We start from the raw sequence: 12,951 nt of genomic DNA, 5'->3' as shown, positions 1-12,951 counted from the left end.
CTGATTTCTCCACGGAGGAGGCCCAGGGCGCCTATGGGAACCAGTCAGGAAGGATCAGGATCCTCTGGAGGAGGATTGGGAAGGTTCCTCCCCTTTTTTTTCTGGAATTTGTGTTGCTGATGCACAAAGCCTTTTTGGCCCGCCAGGCTGCAGAGCGGTCTAGTTTTAGGCAGAGGACAACAGAGCCCGCCCTTCCCAGAAAGAAGTCCAGATTTTCGGGGGACACTAGGGTTCAGAGGGTCCTTGGTCCTTTTGGGTTGGGGGCCACCGAGGAGGGTTCCTTGGAAGAATCTGATCAGAGCTTGCCATCTTGGGATGGTTCTCCTGAGGTTGACACTTCTCATTTTCCACAGGATCCAGAAGAGGATGTGGGAAAGGTCCCAGCAGTGGAAGGCGACAATCTCAAGGTGGTTTGCCTGTTTTGGAACTCAGGCCCCTGATACAGCCGGTCCTGGCGGAATTAGGCATAACCATTCCGCAGGAGCAGGTTGACCTGGAGAAGGTGGATCCGCTCATGACCGGCTTGAGGGGTCCAGTTAAGACTTTCCTTTTTCACAGGTTGGTTGTTAGGGAGTGGGATACTCCGGAGACTGGCCTTAAGGTTAACAGGGCCATGGATAGGCTTTATCCTTTGCCCGAAGACACTCTGGAGCTCTTGCAGGTGCCGAAGGTGGATGTTTGGTCTCGGCCATTACGAAGAGGACCACAATTCCGGTAGCTGGCGCAATGGCCTTGAAGGATTTGCAGGACAGAAAGCACGAGGTGCAACTTAAGGTTTTCGAGGTGTCTGCTCTTGGCATCTGGGTGGCTGTCTGCAGCAGCTTTATGCTCTGGGCAAGTTTGAGACGGGTGCAGCAGTTACAAGGTAACAGGAATCTGACACCCCAGGAGTCTAAACAGGTGGAGTATTTGGAGGCTGCGGTTGCTTTTGGGGCAGATGCTTTGTATGACCTCATTTGCACCTCTTCTAGGACTATGATGTCTGTGGTCTTGGCTAGGAGACTTCTTTGGTTGAGAAACTGGTGAGCTGACATATTGTCAAAAGCTCAGCTGGGAGCATTCCTTTTAAGGGCAAATGTTTGTTTGGAGATGACTTGGAGCAGTTGATAAAGCATCTGGGAGATAAGGTGCACAAGCCTTCCAGAGGACAAGCCTAAAGGGTCCAAAAGATTTCTCCCTGTATGCTCTTGTTTTCGGGGGCAAAGGCGTTTCCGCCAGAGCAGAGCTCCGGGTGGTGGCCAAAGGCAGACCTCGAAGAGGTTGCAGTCCTGGAACCAGCTATTTCTTGGGCGCAGAGCGAGCCGAGATGGCCCTGGCCCAGGGTAGTGGCAGAGCCAAGCCTGAGTAATGAGGCGAGGCTGGCTGGCCCACTCAGTCCCAGGTTTTGGATACTTACTTGAAGGTCGGCTTAGGTGTTCAGGTTAAGTGGCATCCGGCTTGGGCGCACGCTTATCCTGAGCACACAAATTGGGCATAAGTGCACACAAACGCAAGTTGAGACACCTAGCCTTGTGGCGCCTAGTCTTTGGATGCCCATTTCTTGGATGCCTAAATTTTTGGACGCATATAAAAAGAAAAAATCTATTATGGCGCCTATAGCTAAGAAACCTATGCGCCTTGTCTTGTGCGCCACCTATCATATTCAGGCATCTCAGCCTGGCGTGCCCTCTAACTTGTGCCAGTGCTGTTTAGAGACTCGGGGAGAATTATCTTCCTCTGATTTTACTAAACCTGGTTCTTCTCAGCCTGATGAAGTTATGGGTAAAGATGGATCAGGAGAAATGCCTGATATTGGAACTCCCTTGACTGGTTCCTCAGCAGGGGATGGCAGCTCAGTGGGGACTGCACAGGTGCCTCCTGGTTTTGGCATGGATCTTTCTGCCTTTTCTTGGGCTGAATTCTTTCAGGGATTGCAATCCTTGCTTCAGGCACAGTCCTCAGCTCCATTGAATCCTATCAGTTCAGGTTCTCAGGCAGTGGCCTATCCCTCTTCTAGTACTATGTTTAAGCGCGGAAGTAGTCCTCGAGCTGCAGATCTTCCTGACAGGAATCCAGAGGGCACTGATGATGACGCAGATCCTGACTCTGGAGGATGGGGAAATTCCTCCGGGATTAGAACCGTATAGAACTATGTTGCGGTTCTTTCATAGAGATGACTTGCCGGCCCTGATTCCCAAACATTGAAAATTCTGGGAGTTCCTGGTGCAGATTCCATGTCTGAGCCAAAATAAAATCCCATTTTGCTTTCTTTGAGTAAAGCCTCTTGTTTTATCCTGGTTATGGAAGCTATTCAAGAATTGACTGAACTTGAATGGGATGCCCTGTAGGCAAATTTTAAAGGGGTCAGACCTTGGAAGGCCTGTACCCCTGGATCCAGAGGCGAGAGGGTATCTGCATTTCCCAAAAGTGGATGCACATGTCTATGCTGTCTCTAAATGGATGACTATCCCTGTTGAGGGAGGAGCAGCCTTGAAGGATGTGTATGATTGGACAATTGAGGCCATCCTTAAGCAAGCATTTGATGCAGTTGCAATGACTTTGCAGATAGCTTCTTGATGTTTCCTGGTGGCTCATTCTTGTTTGCCTCTCTCTCAGGAGGTAGATTACTCTGGAGCGCCTTCTAGGACAGTTATAGAACCCACTGCCGCTGCCTTAGCAGATGTGGACTATGATTTGGGCTATACCTTGGCCTGAGGAGTGGCGTTGGTAATAGCGACCAGACGACAGTTATGCCTGCGGAATTGGTCAGCCAATTCAACCTCCAAGGCTAACCTTACAAAATTGCCTTTTAAAGGCTTACTCTTGTTTGAGAGCAAGTTGAAGAAGCTAGCCAGTAAATGGGGTGAATCTCCAGTTCCTTGGTTGCCGGAGGATAAGAAGCAGTTGCCTTGCCCTTTTAGTTTGAGGTATCGTCTAAGAGGTTCCAGGCATTTTCGTCCCTACAGAGAGACTACCCTTCAGAGGACTCGGCCTTTTGGCAGGTCTCAGTCCTTTCATCCCAGAGAGTTCAGGCAAAGCGGACCCTTGGGTAGCGGAACCTCCTGACCCTCCCAATGAAGGTTTGCCAACTCACCCCCAGGAACTGGAGATAGGGGGACGCCCCTTTGTCTTTTATCAGAGGTGGGTCGAGTTGACATCGGAACTGTGGGTTCTGGAAGTGATATGAGAAGGATATGTGCTGGAATTTCGCAGTGTTCCTTTGTATGTGTTCATGGTGTCTCCCTGCAGAAGAATCAAGCAATGGTGTATACACTGTCAAGGCTCCTCAGTCTGAGGGCTGTGGTTCCAGTACCCACGTCTCAAGAAAATATGGGTTGATAATTCCATTTATTTCATTTTGCCCAAGAAGGAGGGTTCCTTTCATCTCATCCTGGATCTCAAAGGAGTCGTTTGCAAGTGATTCATTTTTGCATGGAAACATTGCGCTCAGTGATAATGGCCGTGCAGTTGGAGGAATTTCTGACCTCCTTGGATCTGTCTGAGACTTACCTCCATATTCCTATCTGATTGGAGCACCAACATTTTCTGCGTTTTGCGGTGTTGGGGTGCCATTATCAGTTTCAGGCACTGCCCTTTGGTCTGGCCACTGCTACTAGAACTTTTTCCAAGATTATGGTGGTGGTGGTGGAAGAAGTGAGAGACGGTGAGATCCTAGTACACTCAAATTTAGACTGGTTGATTTGGGCCAAGTCTCTGGAAGAGAGCCATCTGGTGACCCACAAGGTGATCTCCCTGTTACAGGTGTTCCAGCTTGATAGTGGGTCGTTGGAGCCTCCCGTTTATAGACCTCCTGGCAACTTCTCTCAATGCTAAAGTTCCTCAATTCTTCAGTCGCAGGAGAGATCCAAAGTCCTTGGGTATCTATGCTCTTGTGCAGGTCTGGCAGGAAGACAAGCTGCTGTATGCTTCCCCATTGGCCCATGTTGGGCAGAATAGTTAGAAGGATCGAAGGCCACAGGGGGATGGTGCTCCTGGTGGCACTGGATTGGCCCAGATCATGGAATCCAGGTCAAGTCTATTGTGGTGGCTTTCTCTGGCCAATGTGGAACGAGGAGTGGAATTGGAGATCCCAGAATGGGTGATAACCACCAATGCCAGCCTTATAGGTTGGGGTGTGGTGTTAGGTTCAGACAGCTCATAGCCAATGGTCAGTAGAGGAGGCCTCATGATCTATTAATCGGTTGGAAATGAGAGCAGTTTGGTTAGCGTTGGTTTCATTTTGACCACGGTTGAGCGGTGCGAATCTTGTCAGAATAATGCAACGAGTGTGGCTTATATCAACTGTCAGGGGAGAACAAAGTTTACTGGCTTCTCAAGAGGCTCAGGAATTGTTTCGCTGGGCGGAGCTACACCTAGCAGTTCTGGTGGCATCTCTCATTTCAGGGGTGGACAGTGTTCAAGTGGACTTTCTCAGTCTGCAGACACTAGATCCCGGAGAATGGGAGCTAGCAGAGGAAGCGATGATTCTTATTCAGGACATGGATTTGTTGGCATCGAGACACCAAGGCATCCAGACTTTTCAGCTGCAGGCGGGAGTATGGAACAGAAGGACTAGATGCTCTGGTCCTGCCTTGGCTGCTGGGGACTCTTCTCCACATGTTCCCTCCATGACCCTTGGTGGTAAGGGTGTTGAGGTGAATAGAGAGGCATCAATGTGATGTAATTCTCGTTGCTCCAGAGTGGTCATGACATCCGTGGTTTGTTTAAGATTTGGACACCTACAGGAAGTGCTTCATCAAGGTCCAATATTTTTGGAACAGGTGGATCACTTTTCTCTCACTGCCTGGCTTTTGAGAGGAAATGTTTGAGACTGAATAGTTATTCCGAGGTAGTTTTTGCCACTTTACTGCAAATTAGATGACTTTCTACATGTGTGACTTATACTAGAGGGTGGAGAGACATGGTGTATGCAGAAGGGCATACAGCCAACCCAGGTGTCGATCTCGCATATTCTGACATTCTTCAAGGAGGTCTGATGAAGGGACTGTCTTTTAATTCCCGTTGGCTGCAGGTGGCAGCCTTGGGCTGTCTCCGAGGTAAGGTGCAAGGAGTTTCTCTGGCTTCACATCTGGACATGGTTTGTTTTCCTCGTAGGGCGAAGCATTTACGGCCTCTGGTAAGGAAATTGCGTCCCTCATGGAACCTTAACCTTTGTGGAGTTCTGTTTGAACCTGAAGGTGGTCTTTTTGGTGGCTATTTGTTCTGCCAGAATGATTTCAGAACTTCAGGCATTATTGTTTAGGGATCCTTTTCTGCAGAGAAGGGCGTGTTCCCTATAGTGCCATCTTTCCTGCCAATGGTTTGTGTCTAACTTTCATCTCAGTCAGACAGTGGAACTCCCCGTATTTCCAAACGTGGATTCATCTATGCCTCATGTGAAAGTGCTTCATTTGTTGAATGTGTGTTGAGCTTTGTTGAGGTATCTTAAGGGTACCAATGGTTTTCAGAGATTGGATCACCTCTTCGTGCTTTGGAGTGGACCAAAAAAAAGGGAGTAAGGTTTCCAAGGCTACTATTGCATGGTGGCTGAAGGAAGCGATTGGATCGGCATATATTTACAAGTCAGCCAGTGCCTGAGGGCCTGTGGGCTCATTCAATTCTGGAACAGGCAATCTCGTGGGCCGAATGTCATCTTTCTCTGCAAGAAATATGTCTAGTGGCTACGTGGATGCCACTGCACACTTTCCCTGGACATTACCTGCTGGATGTCTGGCCTCTGGATTCAGCTGGTTTTGGGGAGAGTGTGCTACGAGTGGGGCTATCGCATACCTGCCCAGTTTAGAGGAGCTTGGGGACATCCCAGGTATGTGGACTGATCTGGGGTATGAACAGGAAAGGAAAATTGGTTCTTGGCTGCTACCACAGATCAGTCCAGAGACACACCTGTTTCTGAGAAACCTGCTCTTGTTTTCAGTATGTACAAGGTGCAGAGTGGTTTGCTCCTGAGACAGTTCAGTTATCTATGTTGGTTGGCTCTAGTTCAGAGTCTTCACCTCCCTGCTGCTCGGTCTAAGAGAATGGTGAGGGTGCCGTATTACAAGTTTTTTTCTCTTTATACTTAATCTCATCTTGGCTTGGGTACAGGTCATACTGAGGGACTGCAGGTGGCACACTAGGTTAAGTGTTAGTAAAGCTTTTCTTCTCTGTCTTAATCGGCCGGTAGAGAGTCAAAACCCAGGCATCTTGACTGATTGTGGTATTCAGAAATGAAAATTAGCTGGTAAGAACCAATTTTCCTACATTCTTGTCCACCTCATTTACCTGTCATAGATGTGGGGCAGATTCCAGTGGAACTTGTAGTCTAAGATAGTGGTGGAAGGCTTGCCAGGCAAAAGGAAAAGCAAAACAAAAGCCTTGGTCTATAGCATTGTATTGGCCTTTTTGTAACGCATATAATTTGTCTAACCATAGGGAGTAAAATGGAGATAATCTTGCCTCAATACAGGTCACTGGTGGGGCCTCACTTAGAATATTACATCCTATTCTGGAGGTTGTCCCTCTGAAAGGATATAAACATGGTGGAAGGGGTCCAGAGAGAGGCTGCCAATATCAGATGAGACTTAAGGACCTGCATGTATTTAACCTAGAGGAGAAAAGAGGAGAGATGGGGGATATGATAGACAATATAAATCGGGCACAATAAATAAACCTTTTTTGGGGAAGAATGCTCACAAGAGATCATGGTATGAGGTTCCAAAAGGAGTAACATCACAGAAAGAGTAGTAGATGCATAGAACGTTCTCCCAGTGGGAGATGGTAGAGACAACAACAGTAATGGAATTTAGGAAAGCATGGAGGATCCCTGCTTATGAAGGGAAAGGCAAAGACTTAACTGGGGCCTAAGGCTCTGCATCAGGAATGAAATTAGGCAAACTAGATGGGTCTAGTGGTTCTTTTAGACTGTCATATTCTAGCCTGTCTGGTGTATTTCATCAATTTACTAGTGTTTCTCTAGAGTTTAACTAAAGTGGAGTGCTTCGGAATAAAAAATGAATTTTTAAGCAGAACAGTTGTAGTTGGTTGATGCCAAGTATTTTTTTTTAAAAACCCATGCACTGATTGATATGTTTCAGTAAGCTGTTAAAGCAGCTAAGGAGCTAATCTTTTCTTTTTCTGTAAAGGTTATGAACAGCATCCAAGACTGCTTTGTCACTGGGAAATGGGAATCTGATAAAGATGCATCAAAATTGTTAGAAGAAGATGGTAAGTCTGGCAGCCCTTTTCTTCAAATAGTAAGACATCATGAAAGATTTGGTAGGAGAATACATTTTCTGTAGATTTTTTTTTCCTTGGAATAAATTTTAATATTTTAACATTAAATTGGATGGCCTGCAAATGGAAACATTCAGAAGCACCATTACAAATTATGACATATTCCTGATCCCGTTCTTTCCATTTAGCATGGTATTAGTAGAGGCCTCTCTAAAGTTGGTGCTAGCTGGAACAGTACTGTCACTTTTCATATATGCTTGGAACATGTAGAGAGCACAGTGGTAGGGTTGTAGTTTTGCAAACAACCCACCCTCCACTTTCTCAAGGAGGGAGGTGAGGAGGAGAAAACAAAGCTTGAATAAGGGTGATACAGCAGGCCATGGGATAACCAGGCTGTACTAACAAGCTACAACTCCCTAGAAACCAAATTGGTCGTGGCTGTCAGTTTGGTAGTGACTAGGTACCATGCAACAAGGACATGGGAGTCGCAGGAGACCAGAAGTTTGAGAAACAGCCTCTCTAGATTTGGTGGATGTTTAGGATATTGCAAAGCTTGGTAGTAAGATGTGGGCTAGGGGAAAGGGAGTTGCTGGATGTTGGAGGTCTTGTACGCTCATCTGCGTAGGATGGTAGAGAATCAGCAAGGCAATGTAATTGACTTGGTTAATGCGTGATATCCTACAAGCTGATTATTTTGTAAGATGGTAATACAGAAATAAGTTACAATAAATAAAGTCACAAAAAATATCAAGCTAACAAGAGCTCTGTAATTGTACAAGGTTATAAAAAAAATAAAGTATCTTTCCTTAACCCCATCCTCTCCCAGCCTTAGATACAAAACCTGAATGAGAGGAGAACGTTAGTTTACCAAAAGAGTATAGCTTGAATGGGACACACAGAGACATTAAAACCTTTCCTTATTTTTTAAATTCTTTATGCAGCTTCCCTGCTAGTTTTCTATACTCCTGGGAACAGTTGTATTAACAAAAGTGTGTCAGATTGCATCTCTTGATGGGGGGCCTGATTCAGCATGGTCTTTCCTCATAGACACAGAATGGGAGAAGAGCCTTAGTGAAAAAGGCGCTGAATCTGTGGGAGGATGAACTAGTTCTGTGTGCCCCACTGTTGGCTGTTCAGTTGTTAGAACTCATCAAGTGGCTTGTAACTAGGCTGTTATCTACTTGGGTCCCCTTTTGCTTTGCCTGTTCTTTTAAAGGTGCTGATTTTGGAAGGATGCTTGTTTCAGGGTTGTTAGGAGTGATTAATGCAGGATATTTCCCTGCTTCATAGCATCTGTGTTACTGGTTTTGCAGAAGATGTCTATGGTGACTTTGAAGACCTGGAAACTGGAGCCATGCACAAAGGGAAGCCTGGGACTTTGGAACAAGAGGTATGCTTTTGAGTCAAGTCAATTAAAAAAAAATAAAAAATTCCATTTTGCTCTGCTACACCAGTCCTAGTGGGTTATTTCTCCCTACCAGCAGATGGCAGCAGATAACAGTTTTCCTCTGTGACATCACAGTCACTACTTAGGAGGTGGTGCCAGCAGCAGGAATCCAGTATTTTCTGCCTCCAGCAGATGGTAGGACTAGGATGGTGCAGCAGCTCGATGGTGGATCTGTGATCAGACCCCAGCGCCAGGCCACTGGTTTTCCAGCAAGAAGTGTGAGCCCATTGTACAGCTCACAACTGTTGTGGGGATGCCAAGTTGAGCTTGACTGAGGAGCAGCAAAGGTTCCATTAAAAAAACAAAACAAAACAGGCTTTAGGAGGACTGCTGCACATTTCCCTGTAGGTACCTGGATTAATCCAGACTGTGGGTTATGCCTCCCTTCCAGCAGATGGAGACAGAGAAAAACTTGAAGACACCCCTCTTTTTTTTTTTAAATTTTATTTTTAACTACTTTTCAATTTATAAACACAAAAGTACACAGGATAATAATAATCATACATCAACCTTTCGCTACAGAAGTAATAATTTCAAATTCAGAAATATCTATGATATCATTATCCCATACTCAGGAAATCTATAGGTAAAACTAGAGAGCAATTTACAGCTAAGACAGAAATTTAGGAGCGAAACACAAGAATATACTAAGTGAAATCACTTAATCAAATATTGCCTTTCCACATTTCATACTTTTTCCCCCCTTTAACAAATACATAGGCGGTCAAGGATGAGTATCCAAATATACTCTAAGCTGATTTGGATCATTGAAGACATATCTAGCCTCTCTATGCTTAATATGACACCTACAAGGATATTTTAGGGTAAATTGAGCACAACTTCATTTTGCATCTCTATAAATCTTTTCCTTCGCAACTGAGTCGTTCGGACTACATCAGGGAATATTCTTATGGGATAACCATAAAAATCTTTTTGATGTTTAAAGTGTAATCTTAATACCGCATCTCTCTCAACAGGAGATAAAAATTGAACTAATAGTGTAGCTCTAGTATTAATTTTAGACTCAAAAGATCTTTCAATAAAATCAGTCAGATTTAAATTCTCTTTACTTTCCATTTTTTCCCCTTCTTGTAATTGTTGAAGGTAATAACTTTTTGAAATAACAGGTAAAGAATTTTCCGAATACTTCAAAACGTTTTTCAAGTAACTATTGAATAAATCAATAGATGTTATAAGATGAGTCTTCGGGAAATTCAAAAACCTGAGATTCATTCTCCTATTTTGATTTTCAAGAGCTTCAATCTTCCCTTGATATTCTTCTACTGACTTTATTAAATTTACTTGTACTTTCTTGTATATCCCCCAGCTTTTTTTCAAACACATTTACATTTTTCTCCAAATTTACAATTTTTTCTTGTGTATTTATATCCTTTTTCAAAACATCTTGTACTGTTAACGTAAGATTATTGATAGATTTTTGCATTTTTAACATCATTAAGCCAAGTTCTTCGATGGTAAATTTTTGAGGAACAATAACCGAGATGTCCCCAACTCCAATTAATTGATCCGCCGCTCTATGTTGATTAAACACCTGTTATCAATGCAGGAGAGTACGCTTTTTGATCTTCTGGACTTAATACTTCTAAGCCCGAAGTTTTAGTCTCATTTACTACATCTTCCAAATTGGTAGTAAGATCTTTTACCACAGGCTGACTTCCAGCTCACATCACTGGAGGAGGGGGGACTGGTTTCTCTGGGGCCCCGGGGGTTAACGATGTTTCAATGGCCAAATGGTTCAGATTTCACTCCTGGCCTGAACCATTAGCAGCCCCCTCCAGAGTAAATGTGGAAACTCTCTGAAAACAGACCACTCTACTAGGCTGTAACAATTTATTCGGAGTAGATGTAGAGGAAATTTCTCTTATCTTCGCTTTCCTCTTTGTATGAGGCATAGCGAATACAAAACCCAGTCAGGATTGTCACAGATAGGCAAAACAAATTTACTTAGCTTTTAGTTGCTCTTTAGGGCCGCTGGCGTCAATAATCCCCTTTCAAATCTGTTCTAAGTCGGGACAAGCCGTGCGCCCTTTGGCCGTCGCAGGCTGATTTTTAAGCCTGCCCGGCTCCTCCTCCTGACGTCACCGCCGGGTCCCGGATGCAGGAAGCAGTCGTGTCTGTAGGTCTTTACTCGAGCGGGACAAAAAGCAAGAAGAATGTACGGGCCACAGTACTGCAGACCCTCTCAGGTAATGTCCAGGCGGCCGAAGACACCCCTCTTAACTTGGAGCGCCACCTGTATCTCTTCAGTATTTCTCTGTCTCCAGCAGATGGAGGTAGTAATCCCTGCAGGCTTGACCTTTCTGTGTGGTTAAGTGAATCTCTTCATAAAAGAACACAAAGAAAGATATAGGAAGAAAACCAGATCAAGCAAGTTACAGTAATCCTCCCAGGGGGTAGGCAGGTCCTAATTGGACTATGGTAGTAGGATTCAGGAGCTGGGGTTGGTGACCCCGCGGGGCTCCTACAGGTAAGGCACCTGGGGTGGAAATACCAGTGGTCCAGTCCCTGCCCCCCCCCCCCCCCCCACCCTCTTTGAGCTCCCTGTCCGTTTTCCAAAAAAAAAAAAAGCAAACTGGCAGGAAGCAGCTTGTCAGCCTTTGTTCTAGTTTTAGGGTAATCCGGCTGTTTCTTTTACTTTTTTACTTACCGGCGGGGTTGTTTTGCTGCTGGCTTCTTTTTTACTCGCTGCTCTCTTTAGTGCCTCTCTAGGCTTCTCCCATGCCGTTTCCTACCCGCTGTGTTGCCTGCGGGGAGTCGGCTTCGCGCCTCTCCTGTGCAGGTCTTTGCTCACGCTGCCTCTCCGGGGGTGAAAATGGAGGGGGGATGGAGTAGACAAAACTCCGTTTATAGAAGAGAATATATGGGAAGAGCTAGGAAAACTAAAAGTGGACAAAGCCATGGGGCCTGATGAGGTTCATCCCAGTATACTGAGGTAGCTCAGAGATGTACTAGTCAGTCCGCTGTACAACCTGTTCAATAGATTCCTGGAAACTGGTGTGCTGCTGAGTGATTGGAGAAGAGCAGTGGTGGTCCCGCTTCACAAGAGTGGGAGCAGAGAGGAGACTGGAAACTACAGGCCGGTTCCCTGTACGTACCCAGATCAGTCCAGACACCTGGGTTTTGCCTCCCCTCCAGCAGATGGAGACAAAGAAGTTTTTTTCAAACAACCCTGGCATATATACCAAGGTGCCATCCACAGTCACTCAGTCTTACTCTGTCTCCAGCAGATGGTGGAGGTGCAAAACCCACAGTCTCTTCTGGTTGCTGCAGGTTTAATAGTGCAGTAGTTTAGTCAGGGTTTGAGGTTTTTTTTGGTTAGCTAGTGCAGGAAAAAAAAAAAAAGTTAATCTGTAAGTGCCGTCCCCTGAGTGGTTCTGATAGCCTCCCAGGGGGTTGCTAGGTCCTGAGAGGACCATTCCCTCTGGTTGAGGCCGCTGCTAAGGGTTGAGGATCCTGATTCTTCAGTTTTGTCCAGCAGCACAGGGGCGATACCGGGGAGCCCGGCTCACTCACCCCCACAGAAGCAGGACCTGTCTTCCAGAACCAGGGACAGCGCACAAGTCTGTATATTATAAAAAAAAACAAAACTTTGTTTTTTCTGATATGCGCCGGCTCTCCGAAACTTGGTAAGGGTTTGTCGGGGGGGCTGGGCGGCCGATTTATCAACTTATTTCGCCGACTTATTTTGCCGTTGTGTGCCTTTCTTTCCCTTTGGCCGGCCTACGATGCCTCGGGGCTCTTCCTGTTGCGCATGCGACTTGGCGCACTCGCGTTTGTCGAGGGACGGCTTCTGCTCCCACTGCGTGCAGGGGGATGAAGGATCCTCTGTTTCGGTTCAGGGGGGTTATGGTCGACTGTCGCGGGCCGCGTCGCGTGCAGGCGCTGATAGTGTGTTGTCTGATGACCCGTTCCTGCTAAGCGCAGGAACGGACGCCATTTTGGGCACATTTCGGGAGGCCACGTGGGCAGCGATGGGGGAGGGAATTTTACCCCCCTCGCTCTCCCCGCAACAAATTCCTGCTGGGGGGGGGTGCTCCTGTGGGGGCAGCCTCTCCCATTCTCGAGGAGAGCCCTGAGGGGGCCACTGAATCCTCCTCAGATTCTTCCTTTTCATCGGAGTTCGTGTTATTAATGCATAAGGCCTTCAGAGAGAGAAAGCTGGGAAAGAAACATTGCTCCCAGAGGCCTTTGCTGCCACCGCACGCCCGGGGGACTAGGAAGTTGCGGTGGCAACCCTGACCCAGTTAGCGTAAGAGGCCCTTACGCTCCAT

General features: G+C 46.2%; 1 protein-coding gene across 7 annotated transcripts in view; it reads left to right on the top strand.

Annotated features, from left to right (window-relative positions):
- Positions 1-12,951, top strand: part of BMS1 (BMS1 ribosome biogenesis factor) — a 158,391-nt gene that overhangs the window by 78,510 nt on the left and 66,930 nt on the right. For all 7 annotated transcript variants that reach the window (XM_029609482.1, XM_029609483.1, XM_029609480.1 and 4 more), the window contains 2 exons: positions 7,122-7,203; positions 8,526-8,602. In XM_029609482.1, coding sequence (XP_029465342.1) covers positions 7,122-7,203; positions 8,526-8,602 — 159 coding nt within the window. The remainder of the gene's footprint in view (positions 1-7,121; positions 7,204-8,525; positions 8,603-12,951) is intronic.

Source organism: Rhinatrema bivittatum, chromosome 7 (genome assembly GCF_901001135.1).
Source record: "Rhinatrema bivittatum chromosome 7, aRhiBiv1.1, whole genome shotgun sequence".
In the NCBI taxonomy this organism is placed as follows: Eukaryota; Metazoa; Chordata; class Amphibia; order Gymnophiona; family Rhinatrematidae; genus Rhinatrema; species Rhinatrema bivittatum.
The sequence above is the reverse complement of the archived record's forward strand: the minus strand, read 5'-3'. Positions and strand labels throughout refer to the sequence as shown.